This window comes from Neolamprologus brichardi, chromosome 14, assembly GCF_056152115.1.
Source record: "Neolamprologus brichardi isolate AB-2024 chromosome 14, ASM5615211v1, whole genome shotgun sequence".
NCBI lineage: Eukaryota > Metazoa > Chordata > Actinopteri > Cichliformes > Cichlidae > Neolamprologus > Neolamprologus brichardi.
In genome coordinates this window covers 42,162,808-42,177,500 of record NC_142117.1, presented here as the reverse complement: position 1 = coordinate 42,177,500, position 14,693 = coordinate 42,162,808, and the positions used below count along the sequence as shown (strand labels likewise).

At 47.1% G+C, this 14,693-nt stretch overlaps 2 protein-coding genes across 8 annotated transcripts in view; both read left to right on the top strand.

The window, feature by feature from the left end:
- The window catches only part of dgkd (diacylglycerol kinase delta), a 24,441-nt gene extending 17,644 nt beyond the window's left edge, over positions 1-6,797 (top strand). For 3 of the 4 annotated variants that reach the window (XM_087851368.1, XM_087851371.1, XM_087851370.1), the window contains 9 exons: positions 52-186; positions 266-426; positions 631-742; positions 822-914; positions 1,041-1,160; positions 1,571-1,688; positions 1,804-1,934; positions 2,815-2,914; positions 3,689-6,797. In XM_087851368.1, coding sequence (XP_087707494.1) covers positions 52-186; positions 266-426; positions 631-742; positions 822-914; positions 1,041-1,160; positions 1,571-1,688; positions 1,804-1,934; positions 2,815-2,904 — 960 coding nt within the window. In that variant the 3' untranslated portion in view covers positions 2,905-2,914; positions 3,689-6,797. The remainder of the gene's footprint in view (positions 1-51; positions 187-265; positions 427-630; positions 743-821; positions 915-1,040; positions 1,161-1,570; positions 1,689-1,803; positions 1,935-2,814; positions 2,915-3,688) is intronic. The other variant, XM_087851369.1, reaches the window with a different exon arrangement.
- A 1,097-nt stretch (positions 6,798-7,894) lies between these two features.
- Positions 7,895-14,323, top strand: tsen34 (TSEN34 tRNA splicing endonuclease subunit). 4 transcript variants are annotated; one of them, XM_087851366.1, is made up of 6 exons: positions 7,895-11,710; positions 12,213-12,301; positions 12,598-12,885; positions 13,108-13,225; positions 13,293-13,577; positions 13,699-14,323. In XM_087851366.1, the coding sequence occupies exons 3-6, from the start codon at positions 12,607-12,609 to the stop codon at positions 13,884-13,886; spliced, it is 870 nt and encodes a 289-aa protein (XP_087707492.1). In that variant the 5' UTR covers positions 7,895-11,710; positions 12,213-12,301; positions 12,598-12,606; the 3' UTR covers positions 13,887-14,323. The 4 variants fall into 4 exon arrangements, with proteins under 4 accessions (XP_087707492.1, XP_087707493.1, XP_087707489.1 ...); XM_087851367.1 differs by having other exon boundaries at positions 12,213-12,313; positions 13,299-13,577; XM_087851363.1 differs by having other exon boundaries at positions 12,213-12,313.
- Positions 14,324-14,693: the final 370 nt, after the last annotated feature.

The following is a 14,693-nucleotide window of genomic DNA, read 5'->3' as shown; positions in this document are numbered from 1 at the left end:
CTGTCCAATCCACCCGCCTATCTGTCTGTAACTGTCACCCCTCCCTCTCAGTGTCGGACTGTGAAGATCACAATCCTGGGCGACGAGGGTGTCCCGGTTCAGGTGGACGGGGAAGCGTGGATCCAGCCTCCGGGGTACATAAAGATCATCCATAAGAACCGGACCCAGACGCTGACCCGAGACCGAGTAAGTGAGGCAGCTCTGGGCTGTTCTGGGAGCCTCGATCCGGCCCGGCGGAGGTTTTCAGCCTGTGTCTGTGTTTCAGGCGTTTGAGAGCACCCTGAAGTCCTGGGAGGACAAACAGAAGTGCGAGTTTCCCCGGGCGCCGCCTCAGCCACCGCTGTCCTCGCAGCCTGAGATCGTCTCCGAGGAAGAGGCGACACTCATAAGCGAGTTCGGTCAGGCAGCTGGAGTGCTCATCCACAGGTGAGACCCACCCAGTGTTCCCACCTGCTGAACAAATGTTTTTACTTTTGATAACGTGGCATGGCGGTGTCACCGTGGTGAACCGTGGTGAACCGCCGCCTCACAGCAGGAACTGAATCCTTTGGTCGTCCTACCGCAGCTCAAACAGATGGATTTGGTCTGATTCTGTGTTCTTGTTGTGAGAATGTGTTTGTGGCGTTTCAGCATCCGTGAGGTCGCTCAGTCTCACCAGAGCATGGAGCAGGAACTGGCTCACGCCGTCAACGCCAGTTCAAAGGCCATGGACGTAGTCTACGCCGACTCCAAGAGCTCCAGGGTGCGACAGCTGCTCTTACCTTTTCTATCGTTCAGTCCTTGAGCCTCCAGCTGTGTAACGTATCACTGTTTGTCTACAGGCTCTGAGCTGCAGCGTGGTCATTCAGATGGTCAGCAACATCAAAGCTTTAGTCAGTGAGACTGAACTTCTCCTGTCTGGAAAGATGTCCATGGTAACTGGTCCTTTACTTTATCCCAGAATGTTAGAAACCTCAGGCTCTGTCTGTATCTGTTACAGGATGCAGGTTGACAGGTTCAGCCTGGTCCTCGTGGTCCTAACGTTGTGTCTGTCTGTGCAGCAGCTGGATCCTCCTCAGCAGGAGCAGCTGAATGCAGCTCTGAGTTCTGTGGCTCAGCAGCTCCCCCGCCTGGCTGATGTTCCCTGGTTGTGTCCAGTCATCGACCCATCAGACCATGAGGTGATTACTTTACTTTATACAGCACTCTTCACAGCATAAAACCACAAAGTGCTTCACAATAATATAAAACAGTACAATCGAACATGCAGCACAAAGGATGATGTTTAAAATAATAAATACAATCCAGGCAACATAGAGATGGAGGCAGAGCAACCTGGGGCCACCGCTCTAACCCCTAACCCTTGTTTTTGTTTTTCTAGCAGTGTGCTGTACTGCTAGTATGTTTAACTTGTTGTTTGTGATTGTACAAAACCTCTTTCAATAAAAAGCCTTCAGTGCAGAGAGGTCGATGAAGAAACACCCAGTGCATCACCTAACCAAACCGCCTCCAGGTGTTTGGGCGGTGATATGAAAAGCACCGACCCAGGAAGCGTGGAAACATTTAACATTTCTGCCCTTCTGTCTCTCAGGGTCCACTGACAGATTTTTCAAAGCGCAGTCGGGGCGCCAAGTTCCGCCTCGTCCCAAAGTTCAAGAAGGAGAAGAACAACAAGAACAAAGAAACGTGCGCCACGTTCTCTCTGCCAGGTAACACCTGTCTCTGTGGGGTTAAATTCAGAGGATACTGTAGTCATGGCATTTTATGAAATCACTGTTTGTGGTGTTTTCTGTCTGTCTGAACCACTTCCTGTTGATGTCTCAGTTCACCAGTGGGGGACAGAAGAGGTGGGGGCATGGCTGGACTTTCTGTGTCTCACTGAGTATAAAGACATCTTTATTGGTCACGACGTCCGTGGAGCTGAGCTCATCCACCTGGAGAGGAGGGACCTAAAGGTACGCCGCTGGGTCACCGCTAACTGCTGATAGGTACAGGTTGATGTAGCATGGGTGGATGGTGGTGATGCAATGGATGGTGCTGGTGATGGGATGGATGGGTGGATGGTGGTGAAGATGTGATGATGGTGAAGATGTGATGATGGTGAAGATGTGATGGATGGTGGTGGTGATGCAATGGATGGTGGTGGTGATGGGATGGATGGGTGGATGGATGGTGATGATGTGATGGATGGTGGTGATGTGATGGATGGTGATGATGTGATGGATGGTGATGATGTGATGGATGGTGAAGATGTGATGGATGGTGAAGATGTGATGGATGGTGGTGGTGATGCGATGGATGGTGGTGGTGATGCGATGGATGGTGGTGGTGATGGGATGGATGGGTGGATGGTGAAGATGTGATGGATGGATGGTGGTGATGCAATGGATAGTGGTGGTGATGGGATGGATGGGTGGATGGATGGTGATGATGTGATGGATGGTGGTGATGTAATGGATGGTGCTGGTGATGGGATGGATGGGTGGATGGTGGTGAAGATGTGATGGATGGTGGTGATGTAATGGATGGTGCTGGTGATGGGTGGATGGTGGTGAAGATGTGATGATGGTGAAGATGTGATGGATGGTGCTGGTGATGGGGTGGATGGGTGGATGGTGGTGAAGATGTGATGGATGGTGGTGATGCAATGGATGGTGCTGGTGATGGGATGGATGGGTGGATGGTGAAGATGTGATGGATGGTGCTGGTGATGGGGTGGATGGTGGTGAAGATGTGATGGATGGTGGTGATGCAATGGATGGTGGTGGTGATGGGTGGATGGTGCATGGTGGAGTGGAAGTGCCCGGCCTCACTGACCTCCTGTGGTGTGTGCAGGACCTCGGCGTGACGAAGGTGGGCCACATGAAGAGGATCCTGCAGGGCATCAGAGAGCTGAACAGGAACAGCAGTGCCAGCGAGGCCTAACTGCTGCCAGGTGACTGCTGCTTTATGTGGACAACCTGACGCTCTGGCTCGTGTTAGCTTGGTGCTAACAGACTCAGTGTTGTCTTTGTCACATGGTAAAAGCGTCTGATTCGTCCCGAGTCTGCGGACCGACTGATCTAACTTTATCAGCTAATGTTAGGAACCAACCCAGACAGCAGCGTCTATCATTGACGTCGCCATTACAGAAAACGTAGTCAGTAAGTCACGCTGAGTGCGTTGTGCAGGTGGTGTTAGCTCTAATGTAGGCTAGGTGTTTCTCCGTCGTAGTGCTGCTCTGCCTCCATTCCACCTCTCTGTGCATGACCCTCACAGCGGACAGTTAAGTAGTGCCAATGTGGCTTTCTGCCGGGTGGGTGTAGCTTACCTGCTGGCAGATCATGAGTGGTGTAGCTGGATGGTGCAGTGAAGAACCAGGACACAGTGATAAGAAGTACTGAAACCCGTCATACGTGGAACTGTGAATGCAGGGATCATTTTTTAACACTGAGCACATGTTTGTAGCAGCCTACACGCTGAGTTTTATTATGTAACTGTAGGTGTAGGTGGGCCACCACCCACGAATGTTTGAGGTCAACACATCGCTGTGCCGTCTGGGAGACATCAGCACATTTCTGCAGCTAACTCACAGCTACTTGCTAATGCTATCTCAGGAACATTAGCACAAGCTGCAAAGCTAACACTAGCTTGATGAACACTGTGGTCTTCACTGACGCTGAGCTGTTTGCAGGTTTCACTGACTGTTTTTTCCCTTTTTGTTGCCCAGCAACAGCTGCCTGCTCTCCTGTGCTGCTATTCACCACTTCACCTACCTGACCTCTGACCCTGGACCAGCGCCTCAGCCTACAGACGCAGGTCCAGGACTCGCTGTGATTGGACTTGGATCGGTCTGGTTCTCAGTAATCTGACTGAACCCAGACACCCAGGATTTCAGGAGAAACAACCAATTACATGACCCCACAGTGCCTTGTCACCCCACCCACCAGCCAATCAGCAGGAGGTCCAGGAGGGCGGGGTTTATCATTCAGGACGTTTGTGTTCCTGCAGGCTATTGAAATGTTCAGGAAACACAGAGCTCTCTGTGTGCATCTCGTGACCGTCTGCGTCACGTTTCAGGAAGTCAGAGAAGCTCCCCACCTGATTTCACTGCTGGAGGAGGAGCCAGAACATCACTGCTGGTTTGAGTGTCTTCAGAACGAGAAGACTCTCACCTGACCAATCATAAGCCGTGTCACTCGCTGCCCGAGGTGCATCCCCACTTTGAAACTCGTCAGAGACCCAGATCCAGTCTGCAGGACTGAGGTGCCCACCTGTAAGTCGGCAGCAGACCAATCACAGCGTCCTCTGGTCTCTGACACGTTTAACCCTTTAATGACTTTACTTCAGGCTGCTGAGCAGGAACTCTGTACCCACACCTGAGGGGGGAGGGCCTATGTTACCCAGGTAACAGCAGCTCACAGGTCAGATGTTTATGTCTTGTAAGTGATCTGTGGAGTCCAGGAAGTAGAAGAGTCATGATGAGGAGATGCTGGAGGAGGGGTCATGTCCCCTTCTATGGATTCTACTTCTGAGGTTTAAGATAAGCCTTAAGCTCCGCCTTTCTGGGGGCGCAGCATCATGTTTCATATCGTTCTTATCTGTCCAGCGTGCTTATTTTAACACGAACTTATCAGACATGACAGGACGACCTCCTGCCTGTGACACTCAGCCCTGTGACATCACAGGAGTGTTTACCTGAATCCAAACCAGCCTTAAACGCCAGCCCTGCCATTCCAGCTGGACGCTGCCGCCGCGATGATGTCAGCTGCTGTAAATGTTCTGTTGAAAAGCGCAGATGTGAGACAAGACGCCATCACAAGGCCCGAGGACGGGAAGTGTGTGCGTGAGGACGGGAAGCGTGTGCGTGAGGACGGGAAGCGTGTGCGTGAGGACGGGAAGCGTGTGCGTGAGGACGGGAAGCGTGTGCGTGAGGACGGGAAGCGTGTGCGCGTGAGGACGGGAAGCGTGTGCGCGTGAGGACGGGAAGCGTGTGCGTGAGGACGGGAAGCGTGTGTGCGTGAGGACGGGAAGCGTGTGCGTGGTTCATCCACAGCAGAAAGCGCCAGCTCAGACATCGTGTTCATACGTGTTCCTGCCTGTATTTATACGAGCGGCCATCATCACCAGTTCTTTGATAGAATGTAATAAAAGTCACTCAGACGTGTGGAAACACGGTGTGTGTGAGTGTGTGTGTGTGTGTGTGTGTGTGTGTGTGTCGATGCTGATGTTCCGTCTGTGGTCGAGATCAGAAGCTGTCCGTTCAACAGTTACCAGTTCGGGACTCACGGTAACGTTCGCTCCCAGCGGCGCAGCGACGCCGATCGTCAGGTTTGTGACACAGAAGGAAAGAAAAGCAAAGACGCTGTGTCTCGTTTTTAGAGTATCCGCCACAGGACCGCACACGTCTTTGTAACACTGCAAACATCCCAGTTTATGGACGTAGCATCTGATCCACGAGGTCAGCATCATGTTTGAGCAGAAGTTCAGTCAAAGTACAGCCAAGAGCCGCTCTGCAGATCACGGTCTCTTCCTCCAGGTGGCGCTGCAATGTGCTCAATACCACTAAGTGATTAAAGTGGGCCGGGCGACCTCGGTCCAGCTCCCTGATCCTCTGTCCAGGGTTAGGGTTAGGGGTTTGATGGCTGATGGTTTTACACACACGAGCTTCACCATGAGGGCGGCTCATCGTTTGTACAGGCAGGTCCACGGCTATTAGGATGCAGACGGTTTTCTGGAGATGCAGGTGACGTGCAGACGTTCAGCTTTGACTCGGTGAGTCAAACACAGGAAACTGAGGAGCTGCAGACTTTATAACAACGCCGTCACTTCAGGGCTCCAGGGTATGGAAGCCTGTTTCTGCCACTAAGGGGGAAAAGGATCCATAACTCAAAATTTTGAGTTATTTTCTTGAAATTTCGAGTTAGCGCTGCCAATCAGTAATCTACGTGAATGATGTCATTTCCTTGTTACCCGGAAGCTGAAGCCCTCAGGTACAAATGCTGCAGCTACATCCAGTCATGAAGGCACAGATTGCTGAGTGTTGTCAGCTTGGCTTCAAATGATGAAGTCCTTTGTTATTAGCTGCACACACGGCGTATCAGCAAACGTACTCGCCAAAGCGCCAATTTGTTGCGATCCGGTTTTGAATGCGCGCTACTTTGCACCATATGCTCCTGGGTAACAAGAAAGTGACCTCATTCACGTAGATTACTGATTGGCAGAGCTAACTCGACATTTCGACTTGTGGATACTTGGGTTTTTTGGCGGGAACGGGCTTCCATACTAAAGTAACCAAAGATAAGTGAAAATAAAACCCTCTGCTGACGCTGACAGCTCGTGGACGTTACCATGTGCTTCTTTGCTCTTTACTGCAGCGGCTCAGCTGCTGTTTGTTTGTGGACATGTCTGTCTTCAGTGAAACGCTCGCTGGCTTCAGATCAGCTGACTGAGCAATGTTCCCGTGTCTGCGGTGATAAACTCCGGCGTTGCTTTGGCAGACGGTCGGTCTGTTCTGCATCGACAAAAACCATCTGCTTCATTAACATGAAATAAAGTTGTTTAGTCAACATTAATCTTTGTTGTATAACTGCACAACTTTCATAGCAACACGATTTGTGTGTTTGTCATTCACCTCTTTGCAGTCGCCTCATGTTAAAATGACACCAACGGTTTGGTTACGTTTACACCTGTTTATGTTAAACTGATGTGATTTTATCAGAATTATTTATTCTGTCGAGCTGCTGTTTAACATGTTTGCAGTAAATGGATTTTCTACATCCTCTAAAAAGCACCTTACAAACAGTAAGACAATAAACACAAACACTTCTTTAACCAGCTACCTGTGTCCAGCTGGATTTGAACTTGGTGTCTTATAAACTGAAAAACAGCAGCAGGTGTCCCGGAGTTTACCGAACCACAGCCCGGTGTCATCTGATCGCTGTCGTCCCCTCAGTGGATCCTTGGGTGTGGAACGAGTGTTTCTGCATCACAGCTGAGGAACATTAGGCTGTGTCTGGGTGGCAGCAGTGACACGTCCACAGGACCCACTGAAGAGGAGTTCAGCAGTTTCCAAGCATCGGATCCCAAAGCCGAAGCTTGAGGTCAGTGTTAACGACGCAGCGTCCATCTCTGACGATGTCTTCAAGGATCAGACATCAGGTGTGTTTATCAGATCGAAACGTGTTACATACTGCCATCATCATCATCATCACAGAACATTTCTATAGCCATCAAAACCTGATTTAACCCTCTGGAGTCCACGGACGCACCAGCACCTCCAAACGACCTATGACCCATCATGACCGCTTGCTGCTCGCTGTGGTCTGTGTTCATTTTTACTTTTTTTTTTTTTTTTAAATGAACTTTATTTAGAACAATAACAATGACAAGCTCAAAGAGACAAGCGACATATTGAATCATTCAGAACAGAATCACCTTTTTCTTTTCTCCCAATCAGAGGAAGACGCATCACACAGTGCAGCTGGTGCACCACGAAGAAATCGACCATAACTGAAAGTAAACATATATACATACATACATACATATATATACACACACATACATACACAGACATATATATGTATATATGCATATACACATGCATACGTACACATTTATACACACATCTACATAATAATATAAAAAGATGAATAACCAATACAAAAATAAATAACAATAAAAAAAAAAAGAAAAACAAGGAACAGAAATAAAGACCAGGGGGATCATAAAATCTCTAAACGTGAGGTTCCATAAACAAGACACATAACTTAAATAAGGGGCTAAGAAAAATCAAACTCTTCTAAAAATGCAATTTGATTGCTTCGGGCTTATTTATGAGCTTCAGAGATTCACTGAACAGGGAGAGTTTAAGAGCAGGCCATGAGGGGGGGAGGGGGGGAGGGGGGGGGGGGTTAGCATATCAGCATTTATGAATGTAATACTTTGTTAACTAAAAACTCACTACTTTTGTCCTTAAGGATTACTCCAATGTGAGTATTTTGAAAAGACCAAAAATCAATATTTCCATACTGGGACAATATCAGGACATGGAGAGATTCCCATAGATCCTGTCACACACCCATAGAACATGTGCTCTGTTGTTTTACAAATATAACAGTTGTCTAACACACATTTAAATCTGTCTCTCATAAATTCGTTGGAGGGGTAAATATTTTTTGTAGTTCTAAAATGGACTTCTTCAAATTTGGGGGGATTGGAAATGTTAAATATTTGGTTCTGATCAACGAGATCTCAGATTTGTTATAATCTTTAAAGATGAGTGAATGTTTTGTCCTGTTAGGTGTTAACCAAATACCTCCTCAAAAACTGATTATTGCATTTTTCATTAACCAAGTCAAGACCATCTAGTTTAAATTTGGAGTCGGTATATTTGAGAAATTGTTCTTTATCGTATTTACAAGGACTATTGGGATATTCTGTGAAACCTTTTTATAGAGCTCGAGCGAGCAACTCATGTCATATTTCTCATTAAGCCTGTTTAATTCAAGTATATCTCCATTTTCATCCATTATATGTGCCACAGACCAAATTTGTAGATAGATTTCCCCCGATTCAATATCACCCTATTATTCCACAGTGGAACGTTGTGGGGACTAAAGTTATGTTTAAACTTAATTTCCAATTTAACAAAACTTGTTGATGAAATTTGGAAAGTTTTATGGGCAGTTTAGAAATTTCAAAATCACACACTAAAAGGAATTGGATCCCCCCAACTTTGTTGAGAATAAGAGATGGTATCAAGAACCAGATCTCATCATCATTTTTTAAGAAAGATCGGAGCCAATGAATCTTTAAAATGCCATTCATTATTTCAAAATCGATTGCTTTTAAACCCCCCTCTTCATAGTCTTTTATCAAGTCCCTGTTACTGATATAATGATGTTTATTTTTCCATGTGAAATTAAAATTCACCTTATTGACGTCTTTTATAATTCTTGGTGGGATGGCTAGGGAATAAGCTGATAGATTAATCTGGACAAAGATTCAACCTTGGTCAACATTATCCTGCCGAACAACGTTAAATCTCTCTGCAGCCGATGGTTCAGAGCTTTTTTGCATTTGTCAATTGTGTTCTGAATATGCTTTTCTTCACTATCAGCCATGCATTTAGTTATCCAGATTCCAAGATATCTGATTTCATTTTTCACAGGTACATCGTACAGAGAAGAGTGAGAACAGTTGTGGATACTCATGAGTTCACACTTGTCCAGGTTCAGGCGTAGTCCAGAAGCATCAGAAAAGACCTTTATTGTATCTAAGGCCAATGGAATTTGTTCTTTATTTTTTAGAAAGATTGTTGTATCATCAGCAAGCTGACTTATTATTAATTTGTGGTTATTTATGTCTAATGAATGACTGAATGTAGTGTAAAGCGCTTTGGGGTCCTTAGGGACTGAGTAAAGCGCTATACAAATGCAGGCCATTTACCATTAATTCTTTGATGTTTGAATTTATGACAGTAATAGCAAGTAATTCAGTGGCTACAATGAATAAAAGGTGAGATGCTGCAGCCCTGCCTGATACCTCTCTCCACCCTGAACCTGGGACACGTGCCTTCTGACAGAGAAACACAACTATTAATGTCAGTGTATTACACAGTGATCATATCCAGAAATGCATCTCCAAACCCAAAATGTTTAAATGTCTTAATAATAAAAGTGTGATAGAATCAAATGCTTTATGGAGTCCAAGAACAACATAAAACCATCATCCTTAATTAGGTAATTGTAATCGATAAGGTCCAAAACCAAGCGGATATTATTTTGGATCAACCGTCCTTTGAGAAATCCTGATTGTGTCGGGCTAATTATTTCAGAAATACCTGTTTTTAGTCTTGTTGCTAAAACTTTTGTAAAGATTTTGTAGTCTGTATTTAAGAGTGTTATAGGTCTTAGATTACTTAGTTTTTTCTTATCTTTCCCTGGTTTTGGAATTAATTTTATAACTCCTTGTTTCATTGTTGCCATGAGCTCCTTTTGGTTTATACATTCATTTAATGCACTGAATAATAATAATTTTAGGTCTTCCCAAAAGTGCTTATAGAAATTAGTTGTTATTCCATCTGGTGAGCGATCAGATGCCATGCTCTTAATAGCAAAATCAAATTCTTCTATAGTTGGGTCTTCATCACAAATTTCTCTAAAATTATCATCAATTACTGGAATCCAATTACTGATTTTGTCAAAGAAGGAGGTGACATTTTGTTCTGAGTATGAAGACTTATAAAGGTTACTGTAAAAAGTAAATAATGCGTTCAGTGTCTGTAATTTCCTCTCCGTTGATTATTAGGTTACATATTGAATTATATTCTTGTCTACGTTTTTCTAGATTGCAAAGATAGGCAGTGTTCTTTTCACCCTCTTCTATCCACTTGGCTTTGGATCGCAAATAAGCAGCCTTGGCTCTATAAAGGTACATTTCGTCCAATTTAGATTGTAAGTTATTATTTTTCCTTTTTCTTCCTCAGTCCAAATCAATTTGCCATAAAGATTCATAAGTTCTTTTACTACATTTGATTCCTCTTCTTTCCTTTGTCTGTTTAACTTTTTACCGAATGCGATTGAGGTTTTTCTGATTCTAAATGTAAGATATTCCCATTGGAGTATCGGTGTATTGATGGCTTCATCATTCTGGATATCTAAAATTAATTTTAATAGAATTACAATACTCCTCATTTCTCAGCATCTGACAGTTAAATTTCCAATAATCCTTAAATGTGTTGTTTTGGTCTTTGCTTTGTAGAATAATGGCGCAATGGTCACTTAAGGGACCGTTAGAGATGACTGTTTCCTTAACATATTGTAAAACTGAGTTGGATACCAACCAATAATCAATACGTGACCTGCTTTGACCATTAGGTTTGTGCCAGGTGAATTGTTTTACATCTTTGTGTAACAATCTCCACACATCTATTAATTTAGTATCATTAGCGAAATTTTCAAATATTGGGTTTTTATGTTCTCTTCAAAATTTTGAAGGCCATCTATCCAACCATTCATCAGGAGTCACGTTGAAATCACCTCCAACTACTATATCTAACTACTATATACTACGAATTTCCCAGAGGAACCCACCCGAGGGATTAATAAAGTTTTATCTTATCTTATATAATCAGTAGGGAATAAAGTTCCTTTATAACTGTAGAAATCTGATGCAGCAGGTTCTTGTTCTCTTGAACGTTGTTGTATCCATAAACATTAACCAAAATAATCAGAGTATTATCAGTATTTCACACTCAGGCAACCCAATGTCCATGTTTGTCTGCCATGGTGCACAAAAGCCTACCAGGACATCTGTTGGAACAAATAGCAACCCCAGCCGACCTGTTTGTACCATGACTAAATCTTATCTCCCATTGTTGTGACCAAAACTTCACATCAGCTTCCTCAGGATGAGTTTCCTGGAGAACAAAACTGCCTGTTGCCTCTTGCAGAACAGAAAAACAGCTTTGCGCTTAATTGAGTCTTTAAGCCCCCTCGTGTTCATTCATTTTTACTTCTTACACAAACTAAAAACACTTTCAGAGGAAAGAGCAGGCAACTCACGTGACCCGGCAGCTGCGCTGCTTCTTCCGGTCTAAGCGCTCGTGTTTCCGGTCCGCGACAACAGCTACAGCCGCAGCAGTTTACGGTAGGTCGGGACCGGGCGCGTGCAGCAGGCGCTCCCTCGTGAGCTCGGGGATTGGATCGGCTGACGGACCGGAGAGTCGGAGTGAGCCTCGGATCGGACCGTAAGTGCGCATGCTCAGTCGGTCAGCAGACGATACAAGTTTGGAGGCAGATTTCATTCAGCTTTAAAACACTTCACGTCTCCTACAGAGCAGCAGGTCTCTGTCTTCACATCGATCAATGTGAGATGTGATTGTTCGGTATCGTTCTCACTAAAACCAACAGAGGCTCATTAAACTTCAGTTTCATTGAGCTCGGTCTCTGAGAGGCTTCAGTCCTCATGCAGCGGCGTCTCCAGCTGAGCTGTGGAGCTGGGAACGGATCCTCTTCAGCTCATGAGAATCAAAGAAATCTAAATGAAAAAGCAAAGATGAGGCTGAAAGAAATCAATGATGAACTCTTATGAGAACGCTGCTCTGTCTTCCTCTCTAAACAACACATTTATTATTACTCAGCGTCCTACAAGCATGTGTGATGTCATCTTCACATCCTGTCTAAAACTTTTATTTCTTTGTAATTCTGATGTTGTTGAAACTGTGATGAAGAGTCCGAGCTCTGTTCCAGGAGGATCCTGTTTCCAAGCACACGCAGTCTTCTGTGGGAATCGTCTCTGGTTACCTGGAAGAAGGACGTGTCCTTAAAGGTGTCCACAGGTGTGTCCACAGGTGCGTCCTACCAAAGGTGTCCATAAACAGTCAGACTGTGGCCGTGCTCACACGTTTACGTCAGAGACTATAAAAAGTGATTCTGGTGGTTTCGGAGCGTTTGATCCGGACCACATCAGGACAAGTTGTGAAACGTTGTGTGTGTTTCATGTCATCTGTGTGCGACTGAGGCAGCTGCTGTTCTTTTGTGGAATAATGTTGTGCTAGCAGCTCGCCATCATGTGATCCTCCTGCAGAGACTCTCACACCTGCACGTCAGCTGACTGCGTCCTCTGTCTCCACAGGTCGTCCTGATGGAGGCTCTGTCCCGCGGGGAGCGGCGTCGGGGCTCTGAGGAAGAGGACGCCGCCCCAGCTGTGGGAGTGAGTCTGTGTGACTCCGCCCCCTTGGTGTGGAGGATGCAGGACCTGAGGGCTGTTAGGGCTCAAGGCCTGGTGGGGGCACTCCTGGGGTCGCTGCCCCGAACGCCGCGACAGAACGGGCGCCTGGGTCGACCGCTGCTGCTGCTGCCGGAGGAGGAGGGGCTGCTGAGGGAGCGCCGCGCCGCTGCAGCCCTGCCGGACCGCTGCCAGGTCAGAGCGGGTCGTTAGAGGTGCTGGCGCTCATCGTGGCGTCTCATTAAGCTGGCCGCCATGTTGGCTGTTTCGAGGTCACCCTGTACATACAGTTAGCGTGTCAGGCTGCAGACATGTTTATTTTAACACGGGACTCTGCGGCACGGGCTCACTGCTGGTTGTCATAGGAACCGCAAGCCCGCGCGTCCTGTGTGTTTGATGTGTGGTTGTTCTCAGCAGGATTGGGGGGGGGCGGAGCTCCGTCAGAAGTACGAGGAGGAGGAGAGGAGGAGCTTTGAGGAGCAGAGCGTCCTCGCACTGGAGGACAGGAAGTCGGCGCTGCTCCGAGCGATGACAGGTGAGTGTTGGCGTGATGAGGTTTCTGCATGTACCCGGGGGCTGCTCTCATGGTGCCGTCCTCTCAGGTGCAGACTCTGGCGCTGCGAGTGCAGATGACGCCCTGCGGCGCCGCCTGCAGGCTCTGGACCAGAACTTCACCTTCCCGCAGTCAGCAATGGCCGTCCAGCTGAGCACGGCGAGGGCGGGGCTAAGTTACTGTCCTGAAGCCCGAGCCTTCCTGCAGGCCTGCGGGCCGACTGGGGCTGAGCCCCGCTGTGACGCCAGGTACCAGGTGTTCAGAGACCTACGGGGGCGGGGCTTCTACCTGACCTCAGCAGGAAAGTTTGGAGGAGACTTCCTGGTGTATCCAGGTGAGTGAGGAGCTCAACACCTGACAGAATGATGTCATCACTGCTGACATCACTGCTGACGTCAGTGATGTCAGCAGTGATGTCAGGCTGCTGCTGACTCTGTGTGGTCATGTCTCGTCAGGTGACCCTCTGCGGTTCCACGCTCACTTCATCGCCGTCTGTGTGTCTCTGGATGAGTCCGTGTGTTTGCTGGATGTCCTCGCCGTGGCTCGTCTGGGATCCAACGTGAAGAAGACGGTCCTCCTGTGTTCGCCGGGGCCAGACGCCGGGGTGTGCTACACGTCGCTTCAGTGGAGCGGGATGATTTAAACCCGGGGACAGACGGCGCCCGCCGGCCCATGTTGAGGCAGGTCCGCATCCTGCATCTAAAACCTGTTTCTGTTTGAGGCTGAAGAACAACTGCAGGAGGTCATGTGACTGAGAGGGCGGCGCTGCGGCCTCTAAAGGACCAGCAGAGCACGATTGGGCTGCTCTGTTTCTGTGTGGCGAGCGTCACAGATGCAGCTCTCTGCAGCTGTCAGACTCATCCACGCGGTTTCTCTGACGAAGGGCGGCGCCGAGTCCAGCTCTGATCTCCGAGCCGTTCGACAGCGTGCTGGAGGTGAAAGGGCCCCGACAAACCCCGCCCACTTCTGTATTTGTTTTCATTAGTGGCAGTGCGAGGAAACAAAGGACAGCTCTCCTTTTTTCAAAGATTATTTTCTCAGTGAGTCGTTGTGTTGAAATAAAAGTGACGTGAGTATTGATCTGTGATTGGGAGTGTGATTTCTGCCCCGATCGGCTGCTGTGAACACGAGGCACACGAGGCGGTGACACAGACTGAACAGAGGATGATGTCGTCGTGTTGTTCCCACATCATCATCATAATAAATGTCCCAGGTTCAACATTGCAGCTGACCAATCACATCGTTGTGACGTCATACTTTTGCAAGCCAAGCGATTCATTTATGACGTTCCAGTGTTGCCAGGACAACATGATGCTACCGTTTATTAAAGAACAGCTGGGTCGGCGACAGCGGCGGATTCTCACAAGTTCAGTAGATTTTTTTTTTTTTACAGCGTTTTTTTCCGAAGTCACAAAAGTATGACGTCACAACGATGTGATTGGTCAGTTGC

Bases quoted from the DNA above. Each gene is read 5' to 3' on its own strand.
- tsen34 (XM_087851366.1), top strand. From the start codon at position 12,607: ATGGAGGCTCTGTCCCGCGGGGAGCGGCGTCGGGGCTCTGAGGAAGAG. The intron at 12,886-13,107 runs GTCAGAGCGGGT...TGTTCTCAGCAG, and splicing joins CCCTGCCGGACCGCTGCCAG to GATTGGGGGGGGGCGGAGCT. The intron at 13,226-13,292 runs GTGAGTGTTGGC...CCGTCCTCTCAG, and splicing joins GCTGCTCCGAGCGATGACAG to GTGCAGACTCTGGCGCTGCG.